Source organism: Mauremys mutica, chromosome 3, assembly GCF_020497125.1.
Source record: "Mauremys mutica isolate MM-2020 ecotype Southern chromosome 3, ASM2049712v1, whole genome shotgun sequence".
Taxonomy (NCBI): domain Eukaryota; kingdom Metazoa; phylum Chordata; order Testudines; family Geoemydidae; genus Mauremys; species Mauremys mutica.
In genome coordinates this window covers 159,767,447-159,784,071 of record NC_059074.1, presented here as the reverse complement: position 1 = coordinate 159,784,071, position 16,625 = coordinate 159,767,447, and the positions used below count along the sequence as shown (strand labels likewise).

Genomic DNA, 16,625 nt, shown 5'->3' with positions numbered 1-16,625 from the left:
GCCATCTCCAAAGAGCAGGGAATCCGGCCAGGGGCATAATATAAAACCTGTGATTTCAAGTCTTCGCCAGCTATTGCTTTTGAGGACAGAGGGTTTTTGTTTTCAGTGGGATATTTAAGTAGTAAAAAAAAAGCACTTTAGGAAGGGGGCAGACTTGGGCCTTTTCCTTGGGTTTGTTTTAAGAATTTTATTTTTTCCCCCATGTTAACTTACTGCTCCTGGAGGGTGCCGGATTGACTGTGTAAAGTCCCTTATTTGCCCATCGGGTAGATAAGGAGTAGTGATTCAAGCTTCCATCAAATGGTCCTCTCCCCCTCTTGGATCTCTAAGGCAGCCCAGGTCTCCTTACCATTTTAATCCCTAGCACCTCTAAGACTGCTTAAGAATGTGGCAGGTATGTATGTCCATGTCATACAAGCCACCACGTATGGCAGTCAGGATTTGGATCGAGACTACTGGATCCATCTCACACAGGCACCAATCAGTTGGCAGCAACCTTTGAAAAGAATTAGAACCTGTGGTCTAGTGGAGAAGACTAGGCATCAGAATGCCAGTCCCTCCCTCCATGGGCCTGTTAGTTTTAACAGTGAGTGAAACTACCCAGGAGATAAACTTCAGTCACTTTAGCCTAAGCAACAGAGAGCCCTACTTATTTCCATGCAGGACATAGAACAGATTGGGGTAACATGCAAGAATGAAATAGTGTATTTGCTAGGTCACTCTGTAGCCCAACTTCTGTCACAAAGCATTTCCGGTTAGCAATGCAAAACCAGCTAGGCAAGTACCCCATTGAAAGAAACCCAGCTATACATGCAACCAGCAATGCTGCAAGACAGAGAGCAAGAGAAATCAAGACAAGCAAGTTTCTAGAGAGCCATCTAAAGTGTCAAGTATCAGAGGGGTAGCCGTGTTAGTCTGGATCTGTAAAAGCGGCAAAGAGTATTCACCCACGAAAGCTCATGCTCCAATATGTCTGTTAGTGTATAAGGTGCCACAGGACTCTTTGCTCCATCTAAGGTGCTACACTAAAACATGACCCTTCTTTTCTCTGTAGCTGAAAGTCAGCTCACCGGTTACTTATACACAGAGAAGCCCCCAATTCTTTCATCACGAAAACAATTATACTTTGACACTTGGAATTTGACACTTGGAACTATACACATTAAAATGTTACCATACCTTCAATGACTCCTGAGTTAGCAGATGTTAGAATGGTTTAGCATGTGTTAACATGATGAAGCCATGCATGTAGAAGACAAGACCATGGACAATTAGACAATACAGTAATCTAATGTGAATTAAAAGCATACAGAAGCAAAGTCTATAAGTGACGAAAGTACAATGTAACCTACTGAATCAACTAGGACAGTCTGTTGCTTAGATTTATAAGTCTCAGATCAGAAGGTTCTGTGAATAGTTTATTTTAGTTTGAGTCTTATTGTCCACAGAAAAGCGACAAGCCAACATCCAAGGTTAAGTAATTAGGTCACCAAATTGTCAAACATCAGGCCACACAAATATTCTCGTACAAAAGGCAAAAGAAACCCAGATTGTACCAAGTAGAAAGGCAATTCAAGGCTGTTAGATTGTTTGCATTAAGGCTGACTTCCTTTTTGAAGGCAACTTCAAACTAAGTGAAAGCAGGGTGTGCAATTCATGATGCAAGTTGGGCAACAAACAAAATGTGTTTATACTAAGTTTATAGGGTGCCCTTACCTACTCTTGAAGTGTGGTCCTATCATGAAAAGTGATTCGGTACAAATGGCTCTTTGGGGCCTAATTTGTATTATCTCACTCTGATTTTACATCTAGTGTGCTAGGTTTACCAATAAATATTTGTCTTTTCTAACAGTCAACCCTGCAAACCCAATTTGGCTTCAATGTCAAGCTAAGTTCTTCCCTTCTTACATAAGAACGGCCGTACCGGGTCAGACCAAAGGTCCATCTAGCCCAGTACCTGTCTACCGACAGTGGCCAATGCCAGGTGCCCCAGAGGGAGCGAACCTAACAGGCAATGATCAAGTGATCTCTCTCCTGCCATCCATCTCCACCCTCTGACGAACAGAGGCTAGGGACACCATTCCTTACCCATCATGGCTATTGGCACATCACTTGTACTAAAGGTACTACAGGTTCCTAATTAATGGCACCTGCACAGCTCCCTTGCCTTCAGTGGGGTTGCAAAGGTGTATTTGATTACAGCTTAGTAACAGTGCTGTTTATGATGTACATGGAGGACTAAAAGCAGTAAACATATTTCTGTAACAATCAGCAGATGTGACTACACCCTGGGAGCACATCTGCTAAGTAAGAACGTACCATTTGTACCTCATTACTTTTCAGAACAGAGCTGTGTTCTGTTCATGTGAACTGAATACTTTTTTAAGAGGTGGTGGGTAAGCTCTGTCTATTTACCCTCAGAACAGGTGCATCACTGAGAGGCCAGTATAAGCTTCTCCACACTGCTCTGCCATTGTACCTTCACCAACTCTAAAATGAAGATGCCACCTCTTGGAATGAAATGTTAATTCAGATTCTGTAGTTCATTCTTGGTGTCCACATCGGTGTATTTTTAATTGTGGTAGTTTTGCACTGGAAACACCTGTGAATTGAACTGGAGGCCTCCGCCCAATTCTTAGTGAGCATCACCCACTAAATGGTGGCATCTTTCAATTGCTGCCAATATGGGCAGGACACAAAACGGGTGACCTAAATGCAATAGTTTCACATTTCCCCTTCCAGCTCTTTACCTACTTTAAGCATTCTAAGTAGCCTGTGTAGTGAATGTTAGACACCCTGTTTTATTTAAGCATCTCCCTCTACCCCAAACCACTGTGGCCATTTTGCTTCTTACTAAGGTAAGATCATTTGGCTACAAAAGAAGTCCCCTTACTATGTGTAGGATTTAATCCTTAGATTCACTAAGGATATCTTCAACTACAGTTCTTCATGTTACTTCTCATTAATAGAACGTCAGAGGTGACAAACAACAAAGACAACACAGACATACAGCCACACAGAGGGGAAGACAAAAGCAATACCCTGGGACGTCCTTGTTTGAAACTGACAGAACTCATATTTACAGGTTGTCATGGTAACAGATGTACAGCAAGACAACAGCATTCAGAAATTGCAGTTATATACTGTACCACAAAGCTAGTCGTGTGTAGTCTGCACACTGGCATTAAGCTTTCATACTTATATTAAAATCAGCAGTTGCATATATGAATCATTTATATTATAGTGGCATCCAGAGGCCCAAATAAATCAATATCAGGGACCTATCATGCTCGGCACTGTATCTGCACAGATGGAGAGTCCCTGCCTCAATTATGCTGCCTACAATTCTAGTACCAAAATTTTTCCCCCTTTCCAGAACTTAAATTTGGTAATTTGCTCTGAAATGAGAAACAATAAGGAGAAGAAAATCCCTCTGATTCATGGGGATAAGAGAGTGGAAAATTAGACTCTTCAGCCGACAAAAATGTAATTAACAAGCTGTGTCCTCACTAGGACCTGTAGATGTATCAACTGCTTTCATATGGACAGTGATTTATCCTTTGGATAGCAAAACCAAAGCAACACCCCCACAATGGTTTAATTCAAACTAGTCTCTCACACAAATGATGCACCATGAAAGCAAGACAGAAAATACCCAGCTATAATTTCCATCTCCTCACTGAAGGGAGGAATATTGCTCTCACTGATTAACTCCATCTGGTTCAGCCGCTAGTCCAAGATTCCTATGAGATATTTATTGCTTTGGTGTCTAACCATTCGAGAAGTACTGTTGAAGGTGATCCAGGAGTGACTGGAAATGGCTTCCCCTTATAACAGCTTCTAAACAAGTCTCATGTCCCTTCCTTGGTGTATGAAATATTTCAGATGATGAAGCTGGTCACCCTACCTGGAACTCTAGCAGGAAAAGAATCTGGAGACCCTGCTCCAGCTCCACCTTCCTCATCATCTTCCTCAAATTCCAAATTCTCCTCTTCTCCAGGTGCTAAAATCTTTCTGTAAGACAAACACACAAACCCTAGTGACTTGTCTTAAAATAAAGTTTATCAATAGAAAAAAAGTCACCATCCCCAGGTTTAGCGCAGAAGCAACACATTGTCCCAAAACACACACTTAGTACTTTTGATCATCTGAATGCTATACGCACTAACCAAATTGAGCCTGCAAAGCTAGCAATCAAATTAGACAGACAGATTATGGGCCAAATTTCAGTGGACTCTAAATTTGGATACCAAGGGCCTGATTTTTCCACTAATTTCAAGTGACATTGAATGTTTAGCAAATCTGAGGCATGAAAAAAGGCTATGGGCATCTAAAGTTTAGGAACCCCAAAATTAGAGGCTGCTTTCAAAAAATTGTCTTACCAAGGCAACATGGCAAGTATGTGATCCAAGGAGTTGATGTCGCCCACTTTTTTGCTCTAACTACTAGACCATGCTGCCTTTCATACCAATTCAGTTTTTACATGTACAAATCCACAATTTTCCTTACCTGAGTGGGACAGGCTGAACATCAAAGGGGAATTCTTTATTATAGGTGAGGATATTCTTTAAGACTATAACGAAAAAAAGCAGACTTCATTTGCTAAGAAAACCAAGTTTGCCCAAAAAACCCACCCTGCACAACTTAATGGTGCGGTGTCCATTATCATGGTGCACTCGTGACAGATACCTCAAAATGCACCAACGAGCCAGTAACAGTACAACTAGAATTACATCACAATAATAATGGTCACTTCCAAGTAATAGCTTAGCTAAAAACGATACAGCTACCCAGAAAGGCGAGGGTTTACCCACATTTACATTGTCAGTGAAGCCGTGTTCATAACAAAAGGAGTATGAAGAGAAACAATGGGCCTTAATGTAGTGGGAGCAATCCAGGGACAATAACTTTGGTTCTGGCAATACCTGGCAGGAGTTCTCAAAAGGAATGTTAGCATTACAGGCATCAGCTCCAATCAGACTGACAATTCCCCAGAACTGACATTCCTTAACACACACCTAGGATACATTTATAGCAAATACAAATTAAGTACATCTAGAACAGGTACTATTAAGGTCTTACTGTGCTGCTGTTGAAGTCTAATATGGCTGAGACTTGCTAACCCACGTAGGCAGACAAGGCAGGCTAACATGAAGAGCCAGGAAAATTCAAAGCAGAACAAAAATGAACTCGTACAGATACAGACTGACATCATCTTCCTTTCCAAATGCAAACAGATGGACATCATACCAAAAGGACTAAAGGTAAAAAATCCATTACAATCTACATACCACACAGACTATGCTGACAGATTGTGCCACACACTCTCAAAGAAACTGCGAAACCACCTGATCAACATCCTATACAGCAAACAGGGGAAGATTAAGACTGAACTCTCTAAACTAGATATTCTGATGAAAAACCAACCTTCTACACAAACTTCCTCATGGACAAACTTTACAAAAACTAGACAAGCCATTTACAACAAAAACTTTGCTTCTCTAAAAAAGAAAAAAGGACACTAAACTGTCTAAACTGCTACATGGCACAAGGAGCCACAACAATAGCTCCCTTAACCCACCCAACAATATTGTTAATCTTTCCAGCTATTCTCTTAGCCCACAGAAGAATCTATCCTATCTCGGGGACTCTCCTTTTGTCCTTCCAGATCCACGAATATGATACAGTTTTGCGGTGACCTAGAATCCTACTTTCGCCGTCTCCGACTCAAAGAATACTTCCAACACACCTCTGAACTACATACTAACCCACAGAATCCTTCCTACCAACCGCTATAATAAACCGGATTCTGCATGGACTCCTCGTGAGGGTCGGAACAACAGACTAGACTTCTACATAGATTGCTTCCGTCACCGTGCACGGGCTGAAATTGTGGAAAAGCAACATCACTTGCCCCATAACCTAAGCCGTGCTGAACACAATGCCATCAACAACCTCAAGAACAACTCTGACATCATAATCAAACAGGCTGACAAAGGAGGTGCTGTCGTCATCATGAATAGGTCGGAATTTGAACAAGAGGCTGCCAGACAACTCTCTAACTCCACATTCTACAAGCCATTACCCTCTGATTCCCACTGATGATTACCAAAAGAAACTACACCATCTGCTCAAAAAACTCCCTGAGAAAGCACAGGAACAGATCTATACAGACACATGCCTGGAACCCCGACCAGGTGTATTCTATTTGCTACCCAAGATCCATAAACCTGGAAATCCTGGACGCCCATCCATCTCAAGCATTGGTACTTTAACAGCAGGATTGTCTGGGCTATGTGGACTCTCTCCTCAGGCCCTATGCTACCAGCACTCCCAGCTATCTTCAAGACACCACTGACTTCCTGAGGAAACTACAATCCATCAATGATCTTCCAGAAAACACCATTCTGGCCACTATGGATGTGGAAGCCCTCTACACTAACATTCCACACGAAGATGGACTACAAAGCCATCAGGAACAGTATCCCCGATAATATCACGGCTAACCTGGTGGCTGAACTTTGTGACTTTGTCCTCACCCACAACTATTTCACATTTGGGGACAATATATATCTTCAAGTCAGTGGCACTGCTATGGGTACCCGCATAGGCCCCTCAGTATGCCAACATCTTTATGGCTGACTAGAACAACGCTTCCTTAACTCTCGTTCCCTAACACCCCTACTCTACTTGCGCTACATTGATGACATCTTCATCATCTGGACTCATGGAAAAGAAGCCCTCGAAGAATTCCACCGAGATTTTAACAATTTCCATCCCACCATCACTCAGCCTAGACCAATCCACACAAGCGGTCCCATTTTCCTAGACACTACTGTGCTAATAAACGATGGTCACATAAATACCACCCTATACCGGAAACCCACTGACCGCTATACTTACTTACATGCCTCCAGCTTCCATCCCGGACACACCACACAAAACGATCCATTGTCTACAGCCAAGCTCTAAGATACAACCGTATTTGCTCCAATATCCCTCGGACAGAGATAAACACCTACAAGATCTCTATCAAGCGTTCTTAAACCTACAATACCCACCTGCTGAAGTGAAAAAACAGATTGACAGAGCCAGAAGAGTACCCAGAAGCCACCTACTACAGGACAGGCCTAAAAAAGAAAATAACAGAACACCACTAGCCATTACCTACAGCCCCCCAACTAAAACCTCTCCAGCGCATCATCAAAGATTTACAACCTATCCTTAGAGATGATCCCTCACTCTCACAGATCTTGGGAGACAAGCCAGTCCTTGCTTATAGACAGCCTCCCAACCTGAAGCAAATACTCACCAGCAACCGCACACCATACAACATAAACACAAACCCACGAACCTAACCTTGCAATAAAGCCCGATGCCAGCTCTGTCCACATATCCATTCAAGTGACACCATCACAGGACCTAATCACATCAGACACACCATCAGGGGCTCGTACACCTGCACATCTACCAACGTGATATATGCCATCATGTGCCAGCAATGCCCCTCTGCCATGTACATTGGCCAAACCGGGACAGTCTCTACGCAAAAGAATAAATGGACACAAATCTGACATCAGGAATCATAACATTCAAAAACCAGTGGGAGAACACTTCAACCTTCCTAACCACTCAGTGACAGACTTGAAGGTGGCAATTTTGCAACAAAAAAACTTCAAAAACAGACTCCAAAGAGAGACTGCTGAACTTGAATTAATATGCAAACTAGATACCATTAACTGTGGTCTAAATAAAGACTGGGAATGGTTGGGTCATTACACCAATTGAATCTATTTCCCTATGTTAAGTTCTCCTCACACCTTCTATGGGCCATCTTAATTATCACTTCAAAAAGTTTTTTTTCCTCCTGCTAACGATAGCTCATCTCAATTGATTAGACTGCCTGTTGGTATGCATACTTCCACCTTTTCATGTTCTCTGTATGTATAAATATCTCCTGTCTGTGTGTTCCATTCTATGCATCCGAAGAAGTGAGCTTTAGCTCACGAAAGCTCATGCTACAATAAATTTGTTAGTCTTTAAGGTGCCACAAGTACTCCTGTTTTTTTTGCGGATACAGACTAACACGGCTGCTACTCTGAAAAATGAATATAAGATCCTTAGGAAACCAGTGGATACTGAAGGTGGTAGCTGCTCCCAGGAAAGCAGCAGCAAATTTGCAGCTCTGCGCTTAGTACAGGAAACTTACCCATTTCAATTATGGGGTCTTATTCTCTCTCACACATGCATTTTTTTTTAAACTAGTAGATTCAAAAACTGAAAGTGGGATTTTAAGAAGCACCTCAGCTGGGGACCTACCTCCCTTCAGCACTTTTGAAAACTCCACCCTCTGATATTATCAACAGAAAACCCAGCTGAAACTCCCCAATTTAAATCTGTCAGTTTGAATGGCAGGGGTCCAGTTCAAGAGCCAGCCAAGTCAGTTTCAAAGGCATAAATGGCAGTTAGGTGCCTAACAGCTAATGACTCCCTATGGGTCTTGGGTGCCTAACTGCTCTTTGTGCTTCTGAAATTCTCCCCCTAAATCTAAATTCCAGCCAAAAAACTATGTTAAGGTTGTAAAGTCAAGCACTCAAAAATTAGGAGGTGCCAGAGTTACGGTTGCGTATGCAACCTTAGTTTGGTCTGCTTGACTGTATAGGTCACAGAGTAACCGGCCCAGTAACTGAAGTAGGTCCACCTCCCGGGTGTTAGAGCATTTGGTCACTTAAGAGGGTGAGGCAGCACTTGGGACTGCCGAGGGAATTCCAGTGAGGGAGGACTGGCTGTGAGAACAGACCTGGCTGAGAGTTACAGAGCAGGAGCAGCAGGACTGCCAGAGTCCCTTGGGAGAGAAGGCAGCGAGACCAGAGATGTGAAGGATGAGCTGAGGAATTGTTTTCTGGTAGACTGGTTAAGTATGAAAATAACTCAGACTGTGGGGGTGGCAGTGAATCCTTCGGAAGCTGGGGAGAAGCCCTGCCTTGTGACAGTATACATTATGATACAGTCTTTACTTACATGGCCACATACTATTTCCTTTCACAGCACCCTTGCCTCATTCTGTGCACCAAATGCATGGTGCTCATGGAATGGGTAGCTAGTCAATATTTTTTATCCCTATCTGTCACTGTGCACACCATCCAAACCCTACAGGAAATAAAGAACTATTAATTACTCATGGGGTTTTCTATGATGTTTTTGTCACATCTTTGTTCTTCATAAATATCAAAGATTTAATCTTCACAACACCCCTCTGAGGTGGTATTTATTATACCAATTTTACACTTGGGCAACCGAAGCACAGAACTTAAAACCAAATTGAGAAACCTAGGGCTTGATTTTTAAGAGCATTTTGCATTTTAACACACTTTTTATGTCCAGAGCACAGCTCCCACTGACCTCAGTTGCAGCTGTCACTACTCAGCATGTCTGCAAATCAGACCCCAGGTATCTCAAGATAGATACCCAGAAAACCCCTTACTACATCCCCAGTTCCCTTCCTCCACACCCACTCCCCAGCTGCTGCCCCTGTGCCCATCATCCACCACATATCATTTGATCAGGGTCAGGCAGCTTCCTCCTCCATGCTGTCTGGGTACTGGTAGGAGGGAGCACAGGCGGGATGCTCCTGCTCTCAGCTCCTTTGCCTGATACCACATCAGCCTGTGGATGTGGGGAGAAAATTGCCAGGAATGTCCTGCTTGGTTCTTCTGAGTGGATGGCACATGTGGAGTCTGGTCACAGATATGAATGGTGAAAGGATGGAGAAGGCCCAGAGTACAGACCAAATCTTCAGAGAACTTAGCTGCCAAATTCCAATAAGTCTAATGAGCATGTGCTAACTCCAAGATTTCAGAAACTCATAACTTGCCCAGATTTGGATAAATTGTCATGGAAACCACAGAGGGCACATCTCTGACACCAGGGTAACATCCCTTCACCAACCAAAGAATGGAAGTAACAGAGTTTCTCAACTAAACAGCTGTAAGAATTTTACTCTGGCATAACATTTTTCTCAAACCTACACTATCCTACATAATCATAGTAGAAGAACTTATTCACCACAGTATATGAATGCCTTCAGCAACATAATTAACATCTGTCATGTGTGTTGTTCATGCATTCTCTCATCCTCCCCCCAGGAAGAAAAGTGTGGCTGCGGGGGAGCATTTTGATTTGGGGAATTTTTTTTAAATGCACATATTGCTATAGATTTATTAGAGAAGACTAGATCAAAGTGTACCTTTCACCTTAAGTGGAAGGTGGTGAGGTGTGTCATGGACCTTAGCTCCTGGAGTTCATGCCAGTCTCCATCCCCCAGGAAAGCTCCATCTCCTGGAAGTGAGCTTAATTCTTATGGGAAGAAGTTCCACTGTACCCAAAGATCAGAGCTGATGACCAGAGTCTGTATCCTGGATCTTTAGGTGATATTTTAGATGACCTGGGCCCAGGCCACTAAGGCCTTGAAGATAAGGACTGAAACCTTGAACTTGATTTGACATTCTCTGGCATTGATCCTGTCAGATTGCCTACAGGAAATTAATTCTTGGCTGAAGAGCAGCTGGCTCAAGCTGGATTACTGTAAATCATTTTATCTGAAGCTGAATGTGAAACTGACTCACAGCATCCATCTGGAACAGCACGTAGCTGCCCCCATTCTCCATGACTCAGGCTTCCATAAGCACATCAGGCTTGGGCTAAGCTCCTTCCCCTGGCTCCCAGTTGGCATCCAATGTCAGTTTAGGGCCTTGGTCCTAATTTTCAAGCCAATGAATGGATCAAACCCCAGCTACATCAATGACCAAACTTTGATCTGTGAATCCCCATAACAGCTGTGCTCCTCCAGGACCATTCAGATCACAAAGACCAGGATGAATCATGAGAGTTCAGACAAGCATTCTCTATGAAGGGGACCCAGCTCTGGGACAAACTTCCAGAGGAGACCCAGTGAATCCCAAGTCTGACCCTCTTTAGAAAGTGGTGCAAAGCCTTCTTCTTTGAGAAAGCCTTTCCACCACATGCAGGGCTTAATTTGTGGCAGGGCTTGCTAGGGCTGGGCCCCAGCACCTCTGGGCTTGGCAGTTCATTGCCCCAGCACCTCTAGCACTGCATCAGTTATGAATGTAAAGAAATTGCTTGAGCCTCGGCACCTCTTTCATTACAAATTAAGCACTGACCATACGTGATACTCACTTTGAATACCCCTTTTATTTTCAAACCCCTACAAACTTCCCAACTGACCCTTTGCCCCCACCAAAAAGTTCTACCCCAGCGACTCCATGACAGGGCCGCCCAGAGGATTCAGGGGGCCTGGGGTCTTCAGCGGCAGGGGGCTGCTGCTTCGGTGGCAGGGGGTCCTTCTGCCCTGGAGCGGAAGGACTCCCTGCTGCCAAAGACCTGGAGCAGAAGCAGCTCCGGGAGCCCGGGACCCACGAGACTTTTCCGGGGCCCCCGGAGCGAGTGAAGGACCCTGCTCCAGGGCCCCCAAAAAAGTCTCGTGGGGGCCCTGCGGGGCCTGGGGCAAATTGCCCCACTTGCCCCCCCTTCCCCCGGGCGGCCCTGCTCCATGATGTCCACTAGAGACTTTATTCTTTCTATTGATTTTACATGGGTGGGTCTCAGATACTATGGTAGTGAGTGGCAGTATAAAACCTTAAGATAGAACAAGTTTGATGTGCTCCCAGTGGCCAATGTTGCTGAGAATCTTAACTGTTTTAGCTGCAATTTCCTTAAAAATAAAAATAAATAAATCAACCTGTGGTAGACACATAGCATGGAGAAATTCAGCCCTAATGGTTTAAGTTTGACAAAATTATAAAGAAACAGAAAAAGTCTAATGATGGCAAACCATTAGGCTTCCTTAACTATAGACATCACCACCTGCAATTATCCATTAACTTTTGTTGGCTAGGATCATCATTAAAGCAGTGTGTGCAAAATTCCCCTATCACCCAGATGCATCTAAATTAGCAATTTCCTTTTCAAAGCAAATTCCTTTTCAAAGACAAAAGCCTGATGATGGCTGTTTAGCATAGAGGAGTCAGTCTCCCAGTCCATTGCAAGTACATCTTTTAGTCATTAACTCTGCCATATGACACCTGAAAGCATCTGAGGGTATATCCTCTCAAATATATGTATGTTACAGAGCACAGCATATAAAAATCTTTCCCTTACAATTTTTGCTACAGAAAAAAACCTCACTAATCGATATGACTTATAATATAGAAAGAGAGAGAGTCTCCACTTCTCAGCTTAGATTTACATAACAGAGGACTGTAGGGAGGGCTTGTATTACAAAGACTTAATTATTTTTTACCAAATGTACTACAGAACACTTTATTAGTAAGTATTTTATAAAGTATCCAATGAGTGTTACTGTAAGTGACCAAAAGTACCTTCTATGACACATTAGCCTCTCTTTTTGAACTCTGCCTACTTATTCGCCAATTTGAAAATTCAACCAACCATTTACAACCAGTTTCCCAGTCACTGATGTAATGATTCATATTTGCCTGGAATTCTTTTTAAAAGGGATATTCTACGATCGCTGAGGACTTGCCCATTTGAAAATTAGGACTACTATTGTTCCAGCCTTTTTTAGGAGGTCTGGCACTAAACTATTAAACCCCCCCAAACATTTTGCTTTCAATACTAACAGCACAGAGCGCTTTAAAAACATTGCACACCTAAGCTTAGGCCCAGAACTAAGTTTTGTAGTATAAAATTTTTGCAAAACCTGATAATTGTTTAATACTCTTAAATGTTCACTGGATAGAATAATTTGGATTTTGTATATTTAATCTGAGACTCTTATCACTTTACAGATATTATCTACCTAGGTGAGGATAACCCGTCATCATCACAGTAGCTGAGTACCTCAAACACTAATGAATTCATCCTAACTCACTCATCTTTGTGAGTAAAGTGGGTATCATCATTTTTCAGATAAGGAACTAAGGCACAGTGAGATTAAGAGATTTGCCCACAGTCAATCTATGGCAGGCTGAGAAGTGTACCTAGATCTCTGGAGCCTCACTCCAGTGCCTTAATCCCTGAAAGGTCAATAAGGGAGATAGAGCTATTGCTTCTTGGGAGGCAAGCAGTTTTTAATAGCACACAAACACAACGAACCATTTGGGTGAGGAACAGAAGAGGTTTTTATGAATTTCAAAATTCCCCTACACTGCTGGAAAACATAGCTAAGCAGTAATGTGTATGAGACACTGAAAGTGAAACCATCCAAGCTTAGTGAATTACAAGAGGGAACACAGCCTAAAGAAAGAAAAACTAGATCAGACTTTTATATTAACCCAGTATCAGAAAAAAAGTGTTTACACTTCATTTTTTCATGTATAAGCAGCATTAGATTCTTCTCTGTTCTCAGAGAGAAACAGACTTGTTACTATGAATATACAACACTCTGAAAGAATTATTCAGTAATTCACTTCTACTGCCACTGGAGGACAGACAACAGTTATCAGTTGTAAACAGAAAAAAATTATAGCTCTGACAGGATCACAATTTCAAATATTGTAAAGTACTATGCTATATGAGTAAAATGTAAGTAAAATAACTGAATTAAAGTTAGAAACAGCATATGTCTTCACAGGCAAAATGTGTAATTTAATATCTTAAACATGTTTCTCATGACAGAGCCTTTTTAACAAGATACCACAATATTGTCTGTTTTAAATTAAATTACTAAATGACTTCTGTTCTACATTTCAGATGAGATTCTTACCTAATGTTGCCCCATTGATTTGAGCTATACTGATTTACATCAGCTGAAAACTGTGTTACACACCCACTAATGGTGGGATTTTTGAAAGCATCCAAGGAAGTTAGGAGCACAAAGCCCATTGAAAGTCAATGGATTTATTTTCCTAACTTTAACAGGTAATTTTGAAAATTCCACTATAAATCGTTTACACAGCATTCTTTTGGACCATTGTAGAATGCTGAGGAGGGGATTTTCAGAGACATTCAGCATTGGCCTAACTACTTGCCAACGCTGAATGCATTTGAAAACCTCACTATTGGTCCATGCTTACAATTAAATGTGCAGATCGCATCATAGCAAATGGATTAACGTACAGATGGCAACAACTTTGTATAATGCTATGCAAGCTTAACAGAAATCCATCAAAATGCATAGTGCCTTCTAGAGTCAAATGCATAGTGCCATCTGAGGGCCTGATATGTCTGGAGGAATCAGCTTTGCTCATTATTCATTGCTGTAGGTAAAATGTGGGCAGTACGTTCCCCCTCCCCTCCCCTGAAGCGCCTCATGTATTCTTCCCAAAATACATTCCGTGCTCCCCTCCCCCCAGGACCCATCCCTCACTTCGAGAATTTCTGGTTTATAGAATATGCTGAGCAGAAAGCTAAACAAAATATTAATACACTAACTTCACAAATGATCACACTGACAACAAAAGACTTGAAGGGAGAACACTTTTCCTTTAAGGCCAGAGGGGGAAGTCTGGGAGGCCAGGTTACCCTGTTCCAGGAATTCTGAAGCAGAGGAGGGCCTAGGAAATGGCAGAGGAAGGTGACAGAAGAGAGGATGTGGTCCTGGGGTGATAATGTCTGGGAAAACCCAGGCTATTGTTCTTTACAGGCTCAGGATGGGGAAGCTTGTAGCATAGGGTCAGAGAGCTCCCCTCTCTCAGCCACCCAGGATAAATTCTGCAAAAGAGGTCAACATATAACGTGCCTCTTTCCTTACACAGGGACACTCTCAGGGAAGGACTGTCTGCCTGCTGACCCTTCCCACCCATGGGAGAAGGGACTGAGGTGGTGTGACCTGGCCTCCAAGGGGCAGAGCAAGGCTGGAAGACTGCACCTAACAGAGATGCCTGGGAGGAAAGGACTTTAGCTATGAAGGTTTGTTTGTGTTCAGTTTGTTTTTTTGAAAGACTTTGTGGCTACCTGGGTGGAACCAGCTGAAGGCAATTTAAAGAGGCCAGCTCAGAGAAGCTGCCTGAAGGACTACAGCCTGCTACAGACTCAAACACTGAAAGTACAATGGAGGCTATAATCAGTAGTTGATTAAACATTTATTATTTTTGTGAATAGCTGGGAGAAATATATATTTCAGACCATAGTCTAATCCCAAATCTACTGTTGTGGATGCCAGGATGCCAGACAGGGGAGGTGGAGTATCTGAGATCAAAATATGGTCTTCCATTTCTAAGAATGGCATTTAGGCCCCAATTCAGGAAAGCTCTTTAAAACATAAAACTTTAAGCACATGCTTAAGTACTTTCCTCAGTAAGGATGCTTTTCTCAATTAAGGTCTTAACCTATCTCCACCGAAGCACAGGGACTTCAAATGCATTGTGACTGCTGCAAATGGTGCCCACAGAGATGAAGGCAGGATGGCCCAGTGGTTGTCCAGGACTTGAGACCTGGGTTCAATTCCCTGCTCTGCCACAGACTTCATGCATGGCCTTGGGCAAGTCACTTAGACTTAGGCACCTACATCACTTTGGCACCTTAACGCTGAGCAGGACAACACCCAAATATCTTTCCCTATCTCACAGTGGTGTTGCAAGGACAAATACATTAAAGATTCTGAGGTGCTCGCACACTACAGGAATGGGGGTCATATAATAGAGAGAAACTGCTGTTTCTCCTCAGCAGGAAAACATGCTTTTATACCCTTCTTGGTCCCAAGGAAACACCCTGAAATATCCAGACTCCATATTTTCATCAGCGAAAGTATGAAAAGGTTCTTTAGCTGGCCAAAGTAATAATTCAAGTGAGGCGCAGTCTGACATCCGAGCAGAATGTCAGACAGCCACGTAACAATGTACCACCTCTGCTTAGTCTCATGCCAACGACATCACATGATGATAATGAAATATCAGATCGGTCCAGTAGGAGATATGACTGCGAGGCATGTTAGAGTAAGTGGCCTGGTCTTGCTAGTTTTCACTCTTTTGGGGAAAAGGAAAAATGTATTTGTTTATGAAGGAAGTGTTAGAAGTTGACAGTCTTGTAGACATTCATGGTACTTTGCATGGCTGCAGATCTTGTGACTTCAAAGTCACCATATATGGTGTTAAGTCATAGCTAATATTACCAGAGGGAGAATGGAGCACACAAATTTGGCTTATTTCTAAAATGGAAAAATGACTTCTGAATTGAGAGATATCAACATTTGGTCCAGGTCATTACTGAATTAGACTAAGAATATAAGGGTTTGAGATTTACTTGACATCATAAGAACATAGGCATGGCCATACTGGGTCAGACCAATGGTCTATCTAGCACAGTAGCCTGTCTTCTGACTTTGGCCAGTGCCAGATGCTTCAGAGGGAAAGAACAGAACAGGGCAATTTATTGAGTGGATACATCCTATCATCCAGTCCAAGCCTGATGGTCAAGAGATTTAAGGACACTAGAGCATGTGGTTACATCCCATTTTGACTAACAACCACTGATGGACCTATTCTCCATTAACTTATCTAATTATTTTTGGAACTCATTTATACTTTTGGCCTTCACACTGCCACCTGGCAATGATTTCCACAAGCGGTCTGTGCATTGTGTGAAGAAATACTTCCTGATGTTTGTTTTAAACCTGCTGACTTAATTTCATTGGGTGACCTCTGGTT

At 42.6% G+C, this 16,625-nt stretch overlaps 1 protein-coding gene across 1 annotated transcript in view; it reads right to left on the bottom strand.

Annotated features, from left to right (window-relative positions):
* Positions 1 to 16,625, bottom strand: part of AIDA (axin interactor, dorsalization associated) — a 52,350-nt gene that overhangs the window by 8,904 nt on the left and 26,821 nt on the right. The window contains exons 5-6 of the mRNA XM_045010808.1: positions 4,510 to 4,573; positions 3,908 to 4,014 (exon numbers count right to left, since the gene is read on the bottom strand). Coding sequence (XP_044866743.1) covers positions 3,908 to 4,014; positions 4,510 to 4,573 — 171 coding nt within the window. The remainder of the gene's footprint in view (positions 1 to 3,907; positions 4,015 to 4,509; positions 4,574 to 16,625) is intronic.